General features: G+C 37.5%; 1 protein-coding gene across 1 annotated transcript in view; it reads right to left on the minus strand.

The window, feature by feature from the left end:
• Positions 1-6,140: 6,140 nt before the first annotated feature.
• LOC149255257 (ATP-dependent DNA helicase Q-like 2) overlaps positions 6,141-17,868 on the minus strand; it is a 142,017-nt gene continuing 130,289 nt past the window's right edge. The window contains exons 3-4 of the mRNA XM_089460412.1: positions 6,773-7,002; positions 6,141-6,660 (exon numbers count right to left, since the gene is read on the minus strand). Coding sequence (XP_089316538.1) covers positions 6,361-6,660; positions 6,773-7,002 — 530 coding nt within the window. The 3' untranslated portion in view covers positions 6,141-6,360. The remainder of the gene's footprint in view (positions 6,661-6,772; positions 7,003-17,868) is intronic.

The raw sequence follows: 17,868 nt of genomic DNA on the forward strand, positions 1-17,868 counted from the left end.
CGCGAACCTTTGAAAAAGCGTCACTCCACGCCCCTGTAGCTAATTGATATATCGACCGTGAATTCAGTCACAAATCCTCCTATGATGCGGTCTAGCCAATGATTGACAACATGGGCGATCTTATCCTCAGAGGCTTCCAGTCTTTGTACCAGCTTCGGGGTCCAGACGATAGGACTGTCAAGTTTCCACCTTCCTTGGCTATCCGCTAGCTTCGTGATCCACTCGTATAACTCTACTGGAAAGGAACGGAAAAAGATCTCCTGGATTTCTGTATATAAGTACCTGTTCAACCACTGTTCTTTTGTCAGTCATAGGATTTTGTTCTCCTACGCCACGAATTCGTGGATTTTCCTATCCAACCAGTCTTCAATTTCTTTCTTAGTTGGATTCCAATGATACGACATCACACATCTCTTATGCAAATTCTGGTCCCAGCAACGGAACAATTTGTTGGCTGCGTGGGGCCTGACCCAGGTTCAACGTTAGATAGCCAAACAAATCCCTACACTATTGGCCCTTTCGACATCAGCCCGTGGAGTGTGGACCAAAGTCTCACCCGAAGCAGTATGGGGGGATGCAGGAACCAAGTTTCCGCACCCTGAGATGGTCGTGATGTCGTTTATAACCTTTGTTCCTGCTTTCGCGTAGGTCACTAAGTCTTAGGGCTTTGTTACTCTAGCCCTTTACTCTGCCCTTCAGTACCTCCGCAAAGGAGTACGATTGACCTTCGCGCAGCCGTAACTTGCGGTTCAGGGACTTTCGCGCTGCTATGACAATGTTTTGAATAGGTTTCCAAGTTCTCTTGAGTGCTTTACTTATCTTATTAAACAATCACAGATAGCGTCACGTAATCTGATATTCTTATTTGTGTTCATTTACCCACGATAATCACATACATTCGCACATTACATAAACATTGTAAATTAAACCCAAAACACAATATAACCAGATGCATTAACAAGAAATAAATACATAGAATTTGCAGAATACTTCTCTTTATTGATATCTTTAGATGATTACAGACTCTATCTGCCCTACGCACACAGCTGTAAGGGTCTGTGCACTCTGTTGCGGACTTCCACCCTAGGCCTCTGCGCACTCAGCTACAAAGCCTCTACCTATGCTAAGACCCGAAACTTAGACTTCTCTACCAAGTCTCCCAACCTTATCTTCTCTACCAAAAACTTATCCTTTTCAAAAACTACTTAGATCTTACTTAGCTTTTTTTATACACTCCCATGGTCCGTAGACCATGGGTAGATCTTTACAGCGGACTTTACACTTTACAAAATAAGGGCGAACAATCTTTTATGACTTATGACACCTTCGCGTTCCGCGACCATAATATGCGGAGACTTTAAAACTTTATTACAAAATTTGACCCAAACCATGGGCTTTTAGCCCCAAAACTGCCCTTGGGGGATCCCGTTCCCAACACCATTGCTCTTGCTCATGCCTTACCTGACAACATTCAACAAGCCTCAAGATAGAAGTGGATTCCTCTAGGAATGTTATAAACACAATTTTGAGGCAACACTAAGGAACCATCACATAGATTTCTAAGACTTTATTAAACATTGTTCTAATTATCCAATTTATGATAGAAAGATATATACGTTGGTTCAAGTAATGAATTGTTTTCATCAACCATTCACAATGATTATAAACCTCTTTAGTTTCTCCATAGAAAATAAGATCAAGAATTCACACCACATGAAATCAATTACAAGTTTGCAACAATTTAGTATTGCGATTAATTATTAAAAAGGAAACCCAAAAAAAGTACATATCTACGATCATGATGGAAAAAAATGGATTGGCAATGTTTGTGCAATTTCAACTATTTTGGTTTCATATTTCCATAAAACCTTACATGTAATGTCTAAAATGTTAATGTTTTTGTAGTCCAAAAAAACTAAGTGATGGCAATGGTGGGATGAGTTCTTTAACGACTACCATGAATGTCGTATGTTGATATCTAACAATTACTTGTGTACAAGATTCTTGAGGATGAAGGGACAAAGTTAGGAATATGACATGTTATAATTCTTTGGTTCCTATGTGAAAATATGCTTAATTGTTCATCCACACTAGAGGTATGGCTAAGATGTATAATGGAAAAGTTAATAAAAATCCATCCCCTTAGTGTTATTGTTATTAATAAGATCACTAATATTGAGTGCATTTAAGATTGTTATATGTGAACTAATCCCTTAAGCTTGGAAGACCTATAATCTACTTTGTGTTTTTTCAACTCATCTAGAGTTATTGTGAGATATCACTAAGATGATTAGATTTCAAAGAATATAATATAGGTTGTGTCTCTATAAGTCTACATAACCCCCTCGTGCCACATGCTCTTTTAATACGTTAAATCACAACAAAGTATATTTTGGTGGAGAATTTTCATATTATGTTGTTTTAATGCATTAAACCACAACCAAGTCTACTTCACTTGGGAATCATTCAAAGAGATCAAAAGAATCAAGTTGCTATTGCTCTTGCTCATGCCTTACTTGACAACATTCAGCAAGCCTCAAGATAGAAGTGGATTCCTTTAGGAATGTTATAAACACAATTTTGATGCAGCACTAAAGAACCATCACATAGATTTCTAAGACTTTATTAGACATTGTTCTAATTATCCAATGTATGATTGAAAGATACATACATTGGTTCAACTAATGAATTGTTTTCATCAACCATTCACAATGATTATAAACCTCTTTAGTTTCTCCATAGAAAATAAGAACAAGAATTCACACCACATGAAATCAATTACAAGTTCACAACAATTTAGTATTGCAATTAATTATTAAAAAGGAAACCCAAAGAAAGTACATATTTACGATCATGATGGAAAAAATGGATTGGAAATGTTTGTGCAATTTCAACTATTTTGGTTTCATATTTCTATAGAAGCTTACATGCAATGTCTAAAATAATTTTTTTGTAGTCCAAAAAAACTAAGTGATGGCAATGGTGGGATGAGTTCTTTAATGACTACCATGAATTTCGTATGTTGATATCTTACAATTACATGTGTACAAGATTCTTGAGGACGAAGAGACAAAGTTAGGAATATGACATGTTATAATTCTTCGGTTTCTATGTGAAAATATGCTTAATTGTTCATCCACACTAGAGGTATGGCTAAGATGTATAATGGAAAAGTTAATAAAAATCCATCCCCTTAGTAAGGGTTATTGTTATTAATAAGATCACTAATATTGAGTGCATTTAAGATTGTTATATGTGAACTAATCCCTTAAGCTTGGAAGACGTATAATCTACTGTGTTTTTTCAACTCATCTAGAGTTATTATGAGATATCACTAAGATGATTAGATTTCAAAGAATATAATATAGGTTGTGTCTCTAGAAGTCTACATAACCCCCTCTCTAAAAAATCTTCCAAATGGCTGACGAATGCTTAGGAATTTTTAACATTATCAATGTCGCTTAAGTTTGGTTTGAATAACTTGAGCTCTTTCAATTGCATGCCTACCAATGAGGGTTATGAAAATTTGCTTACTGAACAATCCCCCACTTTGAGCTAATTAATGCAAGCTCAAAATTATGCTTCTTTAGCTCTCTTTTCACCTTCAATATTAGTTGTTTGCTTTAACTTTTTGCATTTCTTAATAGATTTTCATTAAAAGGGTAGCTTTTGTGTCACTACTTGGTAACCTCGAATACTTTGTAATTGTTACTTTTACATCTCTAACTTCTTATTCATCATAAAATCTCAAGAACAAATCCATTTAAAAAATAAATCCGTTCCACTGCCCATCTATCCAAATCTACTTGTTGGGAGATTAACATCCAAAATTTAATTTAAATTCACAAAAAACACAGGCTTTGAAATGTAAGACAAATTACACATGAAACTTGCTTTAGTCAACCAAAAGTGATCTCTCCCTAGATAATACCAAAATCAATTTGATGATGCTTAAAAGTTGTAGCCTCCCTAGTATCTTCACAAGACTATAAATCAAATATTGGTTGAAAACAAAAAAAATTGAGTAAGTGTGTCATCAAATCTAATAACTTTGGAAAGTAATCATGTTTTGTTTTAGAGTTAAATCAACCGAATAATTCTTTGTGCCACTAGTTTCTTCAATGAGTTGACTTATTATAGCTTTGTCCAAGATTTTAGATGGTAATGCGATTCGTTTCTCCCAATATACTAGTACATTGGAAAAAGCCTCTTTATTTCAAATGCTCAATAGCATTTATATATCAACAAACTGGCCAATAAGCATTAAGAAGGTTATTTTCCATTAAAAACCAAAGCTCTAAATTTTAAGCTTTGTTAGCAGCATAAATGTTGAATGGAATGCATAGTTCAAACTACAATATGAACTCCATTAGTACTAGGGTGGTCATCCTTCCTTACAACGCGTAGCTTCTAATGCTTTGAGGGAAGCTTCGATGATTTGTATCTCATGCACTGCATAATATTTAAATTATTTTTTAATAGTCTATTTTTTAATATTTCGTGATTTTTTATTTTTTTGTCTGTATGCTACAATAATATTTGTTGTTTTGTGATTTCCCTTGGAGATTAACCTTCAAACCTTTGGCACAGTAGTGGTCTTTACAATAATATTTGTTCTGCGATTTTCCTTGGGGATTAACCTTCAAACCTTTGGCATAGTAGTCGTCCTTGATACTCAAATGATTCAGGCAAGTGAAACAGGTCCATGGTAAAGGATTTGATCCCACACTTTCCAGACAAAAAAGACCGTGATGGGCATTTAACTCAAGCACGCACCATAAATATATATGAGAACTACATATCACATAAGAACAATATAATTTTGTAGGATATTGCCAAAAATTAGTTTTTTTGTTTTTGTTTTTGTTTTTGTTTTTTTTACACTGGAATCAACAACAGGGGCAGCCTCGCGACTCGCGTTACATGGGGTCGATTCTGACCGCTACCTCTATAACTACTGGGAGCTGCCCTCACCCCTCTATATAGCTCCAGGGTAAGTTCGGGGGATTTGAACTCGTGACCTTCAATACAGAGCCCGCCTTTCTAACGAACTTCACTGCATTGTGATTACCAACTTGCCTACCCCGTGGGGCTGCAAAAATTAAAATTTAAAAAAATAGATGAAAGATTGAATTAGAATTCCAAGGCCAAAAAATACAAGTCTAAAGTGACAAGAGAATTCAAGAAGATTCTTTTTCTTACTTCTATACTTATTAATTGTTAGAGATGTGAATAACAAGCATCATTCCTCCATTCTAGTGCGCTGTTTGATTGATTTGGTGGTGCATTCATAACTACTTTCATAAAAAACAAATCTTGATATGTCACACTTTTACGAAAACTTGCCACGTGGGTTACTACATCTACCAAAGGTATTTTTGGAAGGATATAAGAAACAAGGGATGCCCCAAATATGGAATAAGCTGTCAAACATATAAAAGATGAAAAGGAAACAATCATATGAATCCAAGTGTACCACAATTATTACATTTCAAAACAGAAGTGGAAATGGATATCAATGAACTCAGCAGTGTGCACTGGTTGTGCACCACCAGCCGAACCAATCTGAATCGGTTACGAACCAGCTGGTTGGTACTGAACTGGCCTCTCGGTGTGATTCAGTGTCTCATTAGGGGGCTGAGGGGTCTGGACTGGTCTCGACCAACCGGCCCTGATAACATAGGAGAGACATGTACCTTGTGATTTCATGGTCCATGGATTTCCTCATCAAAGGTGCTCCAAAGGCATTCCATATTTTATGTTTGACAAAAAATTCAGCACACATTTCCTAGTCCAGGAAGATCTTATAACACTCAATGAAAGAAACAACTTTTGAACTTGAAAGCTCCGTAAATACTGAAGAAATGATTAAATTCCAACTAAATCACAGATAAGATAATACAATCTCTCTAATTAAGCTTTTAAAGATAACACAACCTTTGCTCAACCAAAAAATTAGAGTTTTTCCATCTCATATTCTATTGGATAAGAATGGATGCATGAAACATATGTCGTATCACAAGTTATTCAATGAGAATTTTTTCTCCGTTTGCATCCATGTTTGTGTTAAGTGTCATTTTGATTCACATATCGTTATATGATATCTCATATTCTCATTGAAGAGTTGAGGACAAAACTGATTTTTCCCAAGTTGATTGCATAGAAACGAGTGTTTGAATATACAAACGAAAGCTGTGTGTTGACTCACAAAAGTTCTTTAGTTCACCTGTTTTTCCTTGCAACATATCCTTTCCAATGCTGCAGGGTGATATTAATAATAAAATAAGCAGCAATTGGGAGCTTATGTTTGTGTCAAAGCCAATGTCAGGTCATGATCCCCCTTCAAGGATTATGGACTACTTATGCCTTTTTTGATCTTTTAATGGTGGAGATTTCAAAGTCGTCGTCATCTTTGGTTTCATCTAGGTCTTCTGACTCATTATCACTACTAGATACACACACAAAAGCTCTCTTGGTTATCACTCTTTTCCCATCTCCAGCATTGTTACGATTCTTCTCATTCCCAGTCTGTTTTTGTTTTTTCGGTGAAACCCATTGTCCTGATGTGCTTTGAGGGCCCTGGGATATATACCGTTGAATACAATCGAGGATTTCCTTTCCATACTGCTCCGCTTTTCTTTTCCCTAGCACTTTCTCCACCTGCAGAGAAAATTAAATACGTCTCGTTCCTTCAAAAAAATAGCCTGCTATATCATAGGTGATTAAATTCAAATAACATCACTTATGAGGCAATAATTTACAACATACATACCTCTTCCATTGAGGTTGGTTGTTGAATACATAACATAGTAATATGTTGCGAGGACAACACAGCATGAGGGAATATGCCACCATGCTTTTGAGAAAGTTCCTTGCGGAGCTCATCAAGAATAAGTGCCAAGCCAGAATGCATATTCTTATTATCAAGAAATGCTCCCTTCTTAGCAGTTTGACTGTCAACCTTCGGTCCTTGAATCATCTCCAACTTCACCACCCTTTGTCCTGCAGGGAATCTAAATCAGATATGCACTACAATAAAGAAAAATTATTACAATATTTGGCAAAATTGACTTTTAAAAATCAAATCTCACAAAGTCAGTAGGACTCTGGTTTCATTCAATTGTATGTGTAGAAACTCTTTTAGTCTGAATTTACACAGTAAACCCCTACAATCCATTAAGAAACATCCCTACAGATGTGGCCATGTATGATGTAACTTGGTCTTGCAGAGCACAGCTTAGAAACATGCAAGCCATTATTTATTTTAACTTTTTAACAATAATAATACAAGTTTATCATTTTTTTATTTTTTTTTAATCTTTTTTCACATTGTGCAATTATCATGGTTAGGAGTATTATCTTTAATAAATATTTCAAGCAGTCCCTCATTGGTTGTGTATCCAACAAGCCTAGTTGTTTCAGCCCCACAGACTGTTTTTGGTCAATTGACCACTGTTACTGCAAAATCTAGCAGGCCTAGCGCAAACCCTGAAAAGGCAACCTAGGTCTTGTGGCAACAAGAGATCAGCCATCACTATCATCTCAGTGGCTACCCTGCAGTTGTTTAGTGGTCAAAATTAATCCCAAAAGGGAGGCTTCCGTATAGAAGATCACCAAAAGGTATTTCAATAAAGGAGCGCTCAATGATGATGCAAGTCTAATGATTGAAGGAAAGGTAACAAAAGAGCCTTGAAAAGGCTAAGATAATAGTTGCCTAAAGCAGTGCTCTAGGGGGATGCATCTCCCAGGGTGAGGTGCTCGCACCTCACACCCCACGCACCATGCGCAAGGGGACATTTAGGGAAACATTTCTCCAGGTCACCCTTTTGGGGGGGCGCAAGGGGGGCGTTTTCCTAGTGTGGGGGACGTGACTCCTCAAAAAGTGTGTTTTGGGCATCCACTCTTAGAAAGGGCTAGGCATCCCCCCTTAATTTTGCTTGAAAACAATAATTTATGGGTGAAAAAGCTTAATATTCAACCTTAGGGCCTACTAATGCTATGTAATTAATGGTAAAGTTAAATTCTTAAAGTAAAAATGGCATTCTCTATTTTTCATTTTCATCCTTTTATTTAAAATTTTAACATTACCATGAAATGACAAGATGTTTGAGAGTGGCTCCAACCTCATCAGACTTCATGTGGAGAAAATAGAATCTCATATTCCATTCAAAATTCAGTGGACTTAACAGTTTTCAGGATTTCAGGATTGGGGGAAAAGCAACGTTTCCATTGGATTCTAGTACGAGGGTTTGGAACTAGCATTCAATCAAGAACACCAAGCCCAAAGTCACCCCTTTCAAGGGGGAACATGTCCCCTTCAATTTTGTCTAATAACCCTTGAAATTTAAAAAACAACATAAAAAATTAAAATTAAAACTAAAAAGAAAAATACATATCCCTAACTCACTCATTCACTTACCAAACTTACCTTTGCTTGGTTAACCATGCAACGATCCCTGACTTACCAGTTAATTGTTGCCTCTCTTCCCCCATGACACTCCAATGGTCATCGTCCATTTTTAATTTTCAGTTTTAACTTTTGAGTCTTGATTCTAGATATTGATGACTTTAGACCGATTCTTTGACTTGTCACACTTTACTATTTTCGAGTTTGAGTTATATCAATTTACTATTCTAGTCTTCAGATTTCAGTATCTACTACATTCTATTTTGCTTATTACTCAATAGATTCTAGAGTTATGAATGATGAATTTAAATTTAAAATCAATTTAGAATCTAGAATGATGAATGAAGAATTTACTTTTTAAATCAATGTAGATTCTAGAATGATCAATATGGATCAATGTATTTCATTATTGAATTTGTTAATTTTAGTTAACAATGGCATGTTCTATTCTTGCAACAATTACTTCAATGTCTTTTAGATAGCCCAATGACAATTTCCAATTTAATTTTCAATAGCAATCACATTAATCATCACATTGACAATAACTGTAGATAGAACATGAATAATAAAAGCAGAAGACAAGCCAAGACAAGAGAACACCAGAATTTGGTGAATCCCAGGGAAAAACCCCAAGATGGGGAAAACCCTTTGATCAATTCTTCTTATTATTATATCAAATGTTCAGCAAAGAGAGAGTACAAAAAAGTAAAAATAGACTTGCCAGTAGATGATCAAAACCACAGTCCACAACAACCCTGTCAAATCTGCAATTCTGCCCTCAATCAATAGTACTCAAATCAACCCTAACTAGTAAGTCAACAACAGTCAAAGTCTAGTCAAACTTCCCCAAAACAACTCAGTCAAAGGAGAGAGGAACTTGGCCTCTCTTGCTGGTCAAAATCATCCCAAAACAGTCAACAAATATGCAATCAAATTCGGTCAACCTGAAGTCAACCCTGCAATCAAACAAGCATGTGGTCAATGCAGGTCAAAGTGCCCAGATCACCTAGATTTTTGTCCCAATAAATGCGGCTTGCTGTGTCAGAGATTTTCCTAGAAAAATTGAAGTCAAAAGCTGCCTAGAATTCAAAGTCAATGCTGGTCAAACTGCAAAAAAAAATCAAATCTTCAGCCCTGTAATTTTCTTCCTCCCTTTTGCCACGCGTCTGAGAAAAAACAGCTGCCTAATAGTTTACGAACCAATCAGATGAGGAGAAAGAAGGATGTGTGAGTTGATGAGGTGCCAAATGAGGTTTGAGGTCATCCTTATTTAAACAAGTCGTTGAGGGTCAAAAGACATGTTGCTTCGGTTTCATGAGCCTACATGATGATGTGGCCAACCTTGACAAATTACACGTGTGGGCTTGACTTCAAAAACACATTTCTCCTTGTTCGATTTGGGTGATCTTTAGGTCGATTTTGGTCCTCTCAAAAAGAGGAATTCAATGCAATAATTATCTCCATCAAATGAGTTGTCCAAAGTGGAATTTGGCCTTAGTTGCCATTTTTAACACTCCCTCTTAACTAGGGAGAATTCCACCTGCCAATATCAAACCATCGATCATCATGCCATCCTGTCATCATGTACCATCTCTGCATCTCGTCTCAACTTTGTTGAACACTGATATAGATAATGAAGAAGAATTGATCGAGAGTGAGTCACAAGACCTTGCCACTCTCCACTGACAAAAGTCAGTCCACATAACCAGGGGTAGAACCCTAATTGGACTTGATCCCAAATCAAGTTGTTGAACACCATGCATCCTAGACATAGGGAGTATGACAATACATGATGTGTCCATCTATAGTGCTATGGTCCCTATCCTCTTTTCCCAACTCATTGGCCAAATGAGAGGTACTTCCCAAGAGTCCCAGACTACATGGGTAGGATGTATGCTAGGGCATCCGCAGGAGAAAGTGAACCACTCATCCTGCTCATATGTCATAAGAGAAGGTGAACCACTCATCCTATGCATATATCATAAGCTATAGGGGAAGGTGAACCACTCACCCTTTTCTCTCATATATCAACATGGGGCATCATAGCGGAAGCTGAACCACTCACCCTGTAAACAATGTACCTATAGGGGAAGGTGAACCACTCACCCTATGCTCGCACATAGCTCCATGAGGTACCCTAAGCCCCTAGGAGCTCCTAGAGATCAATGTCCAACTCAAGCAGGACCCTCATGGTAGGGTCCTTCCACAATTCCAAGTCTCTCTTGGAAGGTTAAGAATTTGACCTTCCCCAAGGGCTTCATGAGGATGTCAGCAACCTGCTCATAAGTCCTGATGTGTTGGAGCCTTATTGCTCCCTGTTGTACCATATCTTGGATAAAGCGGTACATAATATCAATATGCTTGGCATGGTCGTGGAACACAGAATTCTCTGAAAGGCGAATCCCACTCTGTTTATCGTAATAGATCATGGTGGTATGTAGCATGTCCTCAAATAGCTCACTGAAGGGCTTCCTCAACAAAATAGCTTCACAGCAGGCTATACTAGCTGCAATGTATTCGACCTTAGCAGTGCTTAGAGCAACCAATTTCTACTCCCTGCTCGTCCAAGAAATTGAAGCAGATTCCAATGAGAAGCAACATCCTGACGTGCTCTTTCTATCCAGCACACTGCCAGCCTAGTTAGCATCAGAATATCCATGTAGCCTCAAATTATCGGTAGTAGCTAATAGTTGATTGTGCCATGGAGATATCTCAAGAGATTCTTAGCAGCAATCCAATGTATGTGATGAGGCTCAACCATAAATTGACCCAAAGTATTTACAGCGAAGCATATTTCTAGTTCTAAGTTTACCAAGAACATCAAGGTCCCCACAAGTTTTCTATATTCAGAAGGGTTTGCCAATTCGGGCCCAACAAAACTTCCACATAGCTTCTTGAAGTTGAGTTCCATCGAAGTAGACACAGACTTGCATTCCACCATCCCACATCTCTCTAGTAGCTTCACAATGTATTTTCCTTGAGAAAGGAAAATCTCGCCTGGCTTTTGCCAGACATCTTGGCCTAGGAAATAATGCATCAATGCTAGGTCCTTCATCTCGAAAACTCAAAAGTTAACTCCCTCTCAATGTTGCACGAAGCGGGGTCAAAGCGGAAGTGTTTTTTGGAAGCGGGGACGCGGAAACGTCATTTTCCAAAAATCTAGGAAGCGAAGCGTCTGCGGAAGTGTCTGCTATATATATATATATTTATATTTTTTTACATTTATACTCAAAACAAACATCCCAAATAGCAAATTAATTGTAGAAGACATGAAAACATGCATAGTTTTGCATAAATCAAGATAGATATAGCATCCATTGTACATTAATGATTAATTATTCGAGCATCAACCATTTAGATGCACCAACCATCTAGAATCTAGATTCTTCTCCTCTTGTCTAGCCTTTGTCTCTACCTCGATTGTCTAGGGATATTAGTCAACATTGCCCAATTTTGATCAAACTACCTAATTCAAGACTTAAAATATGGTAGAAAAAGCTTAACATGCTTGATCGATGATTTTGACTTGATTGAAAGGTAATTTTTTGCTAAGGGCGTGCCGCATGACAAAGGAGTTCAACAATTAACACCACCAACACTAGCGTACATATAGGGCTTGGTGCTCTTGATTAAATGCTAATCGCATACCTTCATATTTGATATAATCTAATGAAATGCCACAATCCCATTGATCCTGAATTCCTGAAAACTGTTAAGTCTGCTGAATTTTGAATAGGATATGAAATTCTATTTTCTCCATATGAAGTCCAATGAGGCTGGAACCACTCTCAAACATCCTGAGTCATTTCATGGTAATGTTAAAAATTTAAGTAAAAGGATGAAAATGAAAAATAAAGGAGAATGTCACTTTTACTTTAAGAATTTAACATTACCATGAGGGAGCATCTGCTATATTTATATTTTTTTTCCTTCATTCATCACCCTAACCCAAGGTGGACCCACCCCCAACAAGCAAACTCACTTAAAATTAAAAAAAAAAAATTTGAAAAAAAAAACGATTTTCTAAACGCTTTTCTGGAAGCGTACGCTTCCTCCTCTGAAGCGCCACGCTTCTGACGCCCGAAGCGCCATACGAAGCGTGCTTCGGCGCTTCCGTACCACGCTTCCGAATTTCCAGGAAGCGGCAAAAAAATCGGAAGCGCAATTCCGGCCAAGCTTCCTAGGCGCTTCAATACAGGACGCGCTTCGGGGCTTGGAACCGTGGGGAGGGGGAAGGGGGGGGCGCTGCGTGCAACATTTCTCCCTCTTGCATTTATAAATGAGGAGGCCTGCACCTGTCAGAAAGAGATCATCAACATAAAGGACATGTTACACACCATTTTGTGTGTCATATCGCTAGGACAAAATTTTTCTCCAAGATGGTCCTCAGTCGACAGCTAACAGCCCCTTGCAGCCACGAACTAGCTCGTTATGCCATTTCTCCGCCACCTGAGCCAGCCATGTGGTCCTCACCCATCTATCATGATTGTGTGTTTGAAGGTGGGCCTCCCGAACCCAAAGGGATACCTTGTCATTTGGTAATTGAGTGTTGTAATTTTCTTATTATGGATACTTTTGGGCATGGATTAATGGGGAGATTCGGCGGAAAGAGTGGACTAGGTCTATGCTCTTGTCCCTTGGACCTCTTTTCGATGTTAACCTTGGACCCTAGTTCAGTGGGATCTCTTTACTGACCTTTGGGCTTTAGGGATGGTACTGCATGGGAAATCTTGATTTTGGTTGCATGGTCCCGCTCCCTCATCCACATATATCACTCCCCTTCCACTCATTATAACCCATTTGTCATTTCTCCCACTTGGGTCCACATTCCTCCATTGGGTCCACATAGGGTTAGCCTTCCCCCTCCTCTTGCCCACACCTTGGGTCAGGCCTGGAATGATGCAGTTGAAAAGAAAAGTAAAAGCATAATTGGCCACATTCAACAGGAAAATGTACCACAAAATGCAAAAGATGGTCGGGACAAACACATTTAGCACGTGGGCAAAAGCCAGTACATGAGCTTTACCCCATCATCATGGCCATCACCCTGGTTCCTATAAGCCCTATATGAGCCTCCTTTATCATTCAAGAACCTATGATTTTCCCAGCCCTTGGTAGGCAATGAACCACCCTACCTTAAAGGGGGTATCCACTGCTATATCTTACACATCATGCTCTTATCTCTTGAGCTCCGAGCAGTTAATTAAATAAAAATCATAAAAGAAAAAAAACATATAAAGGGGTAGAAAAATCAAGGTTGGGGCACCTCATGTACCACAATTGCTCCCTCCTATACATTATATACCCAATTGTGGGCTTCCCTTTTACTAGCTACCCTTGTACCCCAACATGTGGCCCAGGGCTTCCCCTTTCACTCCCTACTCCATTCATCCCTTTATCACATCCCACCACCCTTTAAAGGATGTACCTTGGACATATTATCCCCTTTAAAAGTAGAAACCACCCAATAGGATACTTGCTTAACCCCATTTGTAGTTTAGAGACATTAGCACATACCAAAGCCCACAATGGAAGGGCATGCCATTATGAAGTGCCCACCTGTTGTCCATGGTTTGTAAGCTCTTTTACTCGATTTCCTTTGATGACTTTTTGTACTAGAAGGTTAGGACACGCATTAGATCTTATGCAGGATTGCAGATGGTCTTCATTTTGGCCTATACGGGGTCCTAACCCTCCAGAGGACTACATTGGCACATGTAAGGTGTGTGTTGATAGTCATGGGCCTCCACAGCAGTAGACAACACTCCATGGATCCCCAGAGATGTTCAGAGATTGCTCGAGATTCACCTATTGGACGAGAAAAATGCACCTGGTTCACCATGCCTAGCTAGCCCCACAGTTGTACCATGGCACCATGCACTTGACAGATGACCCAGGACTTGTATGCTGATGTGGCATCACTTCCACCGTCATCTGAGCCCTTATAGATGGTTTACAAGCATCTTTGACCTGCTTGGAGACCCATGAGGTTACTTGTGTGCCCTCACACCCATTGGAAGCACCACAGGTTTATTATTTGGAGAATAAGGGGCCAACCCCTTGTCCACTACTTTTGGGAGTCTTATTCATCATTGTGGCACTCATGGACTTCATAAAGCTCCTTAGAAGGCCCAACGACATCTATTGTTGATCATTCAACCTCTTGAGAGGCTTGTTCTTTTGTTTATAAGCTAGTTTGGAGGGCTTGTCACCAAAAGTTAGTTATTTTGCACATTATTTTATTTCAAGGGCTAATATAGGCCCAAATAGCTAAATCGAACTCATTAGAAGTGTATAAATAGAAGTGATGAGGATTCATTTTAGCATCATCACTTAGTTTGGACTTGTATCTCTTGTGAGAACATCACTATCCTTCTTGGAGGACGAAATTTTGGAGCATGGAATGATTTTTGATGTTTGGATCATTTTCTCTTGTCTTGAACTTCTTGATTGGCAAAATTTTGATGGTTGGATATACTCTAATACATGTAAGTGCAATTTTAATGCTATTCTTTTTCTATTTTTGTTACATACATTGTTGCTGGGATTTCGCTATACTAGGGCTAATTTGTTGCATCCATTATTGCGAAGTTGTGGGAATTTTGTTTCTAGATAGTGATGCTTCATGTATGGGCCATGTATGATGAGTGAATGTTCCTAGTTATGTTTTATTGTTGAAATTTATCTTGTGTAATGTCCCCATTTGTATTTTCCTCCATGATACAACCAGAGTGGATTTCCAGGGCAGGTGGTTGTCAAGTCAGGGGAGCAGGTTTATGTCATCAGGGGTCCCGATGGCATTTTGAGGAGTTTTTATGGGGTCCAATGGCATTTGCTTGGCATATTCATCATCATGCGCAGTTCCACACACCTTGTTTTTGGTTATGTGACTTTCTGATAATTCCTGTAAAATGCGGTTATTATTGGCATAACTTAATTAATTATGCTCGAGGTGGCATTCCGGGGATATAATTGATGGAGCACCTCAATGTAATAGCTCATTGGAACCGAAACGAGAAAATCTACAGGATGGGATGTTGAGAAGTGACTTCTAGTGGCCGAAGAGAGTATGGTGGGTGATTTACCATTTTCCTTAGGTAAAAATGACTTTAATTAAGGAAAAATAATTAACTAGAGAAAAAGGGGCCAAAAGTGACGTGAAATAAAATAAAATTAAAAGGTCATTTGATAATGTCAATGAAGGAGCTTCTAGAATAATAATAAAATAATAAAATAAGATGCTTCTAGAGGCTTGGAGGAGAAGGTCATTTGGAGACATCTTGGATCTTGGATTTGTGTTTATTTCTTGTGGAGAGGTTTGAGAACTCGGTTCTCTACTTCACCAGTAGCCCCATGACAAAAATCCTCGGGTGATTTAGTGAGAGTGGGCGAGCACCCATCTCTTGCCTTGGTGAATCCATTAAGAGTTCATAGGTTGCAGTGTATTGTATTTCAGTTCGTTTTGGAGGCCAATTTACGATATTATTGTAGATCTATTTGAGGCTCGTTTATCTGAGCTAAATGGGTTGTATGTGCATGTAAACCCCAGTTTATCTAATATAATAAAGCTGAGGATTTCTTGTTTAGTGTGTTATGGGATTGCATTGTTCTATTGGCTTAAATTTTACATGGAAATCTTCGGTTTATGAATAGAATTTTTATCTGAAGAAATTTTGAGTTAAAATTTGAAGAAATTTTTTTGCTTGTTCTAAATTTATTTAATTTGGGACATTACAGTGGTATTAGAGCATTAATCTTGGCTCAACCTTCGGGTTTTCAGTCTTTTAATTGCATATTATTCGAGGGTTTATATTGGAGGTGCTGAAAGAAAATTATTTTGAGATGAGGCAAGATTAAATTCTTCTATTGGTTGGAGCTGTAATTTTTGCCGCAGTAAAATATATTTTGCTGGGCCAAATTTATCTTGCAGGGCCAAAATTATTCTACTGTGTTGAATTTCTCTTGATGGGCCGAAATTATTTGTTGGGCTGAGTTTATCCGTTGGAGCCCAATTTATTTTCTTAATCCTAGTTTATTTTCCAGAGCCAAATTTATCTATTGGGGTTGAGTTTATTTGTTGGGCCCAAATTATCTGTCATAGTGCAGTTTATTTACCAAAGTTTTTTTGCGGGAGATTTCTCTCATTTGAGCTGATGATTATTGAGTGAATTTGCAGGATTGAGGAGTTGGAGCATTGTGATATTAATTTATAGCAGTGTGCAGCGCTGGGAAGACTGGGAAACTCCCACTAAATTGGGGCTTTTATAGATCAGTAACAAATATTTAGATTTATAATGAAGGGCATTTTATAATATGTGCCTTCGACCATATTTAAATATTTCACCTTTGCTTTAATTTTTATTTTGACAGTGGAGCTTGATCTTTAAACATTTAGTCAGCATTAGGTCAACTAATGAAATAATTTTTATTATTCTTGTACATTTGTCACATTTAATGTGATGAAGTAAAAAATAAATAATAAATGTTATTTAACTAGGATTTAACAATTTCTTATTTATAATTTTAATTATGCACTTTTAATCAATTAAATAATTATCTTAAAACAGATTACTTTAAACGTCAAGAATACCTGAGGTCTAGGCTACTATTAATAGTGTCCTCTTTCTTGACATAACTTAGGATAATTTGAAAATTGAATTACATTCACGTTTTGATTATGAAAACATTACTAATGTTATTGTAGTGTTTTATATAGGGCATGCATACCTATGGGTTAATTATAAAGGTGTTACTTATCAATTTTTTAGTTTTAAAGGTATTTGTATATACTATATCATTATGTTCAACATACTATGAGAAGAATTGATTTGAATGAAGAATTATTCTTGTTCAATTCATTAGTTTTTATATAGTTTTCTAATAATATTTTATGACATAGTTATGCATATCCTAGCTTTTATATATATATATATATATATATATATATATATATATATATTCATTGTTACACCGTACTTTCATCAGTTTTAAAATGCCTTAATGACTTTTGGTAATTAGACCTCTGGGAAAAATAAAATAATAAAAGGTCAATAATCCCTCCACAACCGCATTTAGGATTATAAAATGCTAGGCAAGTATTATGAAATAATACTATGGTCTACGAAGACCCATGCATTTGGCTAAGAATTATTACACATCAATATAAAACACCATGATTTAGGACAAGGAGGTGATGATACCACCCTCCTTGACCTCAATCCCAGTAAGACTTGCCTGCATGCAATAATAGCAAAAAAAAACTATACTTGTTTGCGAGCTTGAATTACAAAATTATATATATTAAATCTAAAAGTGTACCTCATATTTTCATAATTTTATTATATGTCCAGAAAAAGTTGTGATGGTAAATACATATCAACGATGACGCCGTCGAGTAGCATTGCCATCGTTAACGCCATCACCAGTGTCATCACCATCACCATCACCACCACCAAGACCAT

This window comes from Pinus tabuliformis, chromosome 7 (assembly GCF_031772625.1).
Source record: "Pinus tabuliformis cultivar Carrire ecotype Pingquan chromosome 7, CPIR1, whole genome shotgun sequence".
NCBI lineage: Eukaryota > Viridiplantae > Streptophyta > Pinopsida > Pinales > Pinaceae > Pinus > Pinus tabuliformis.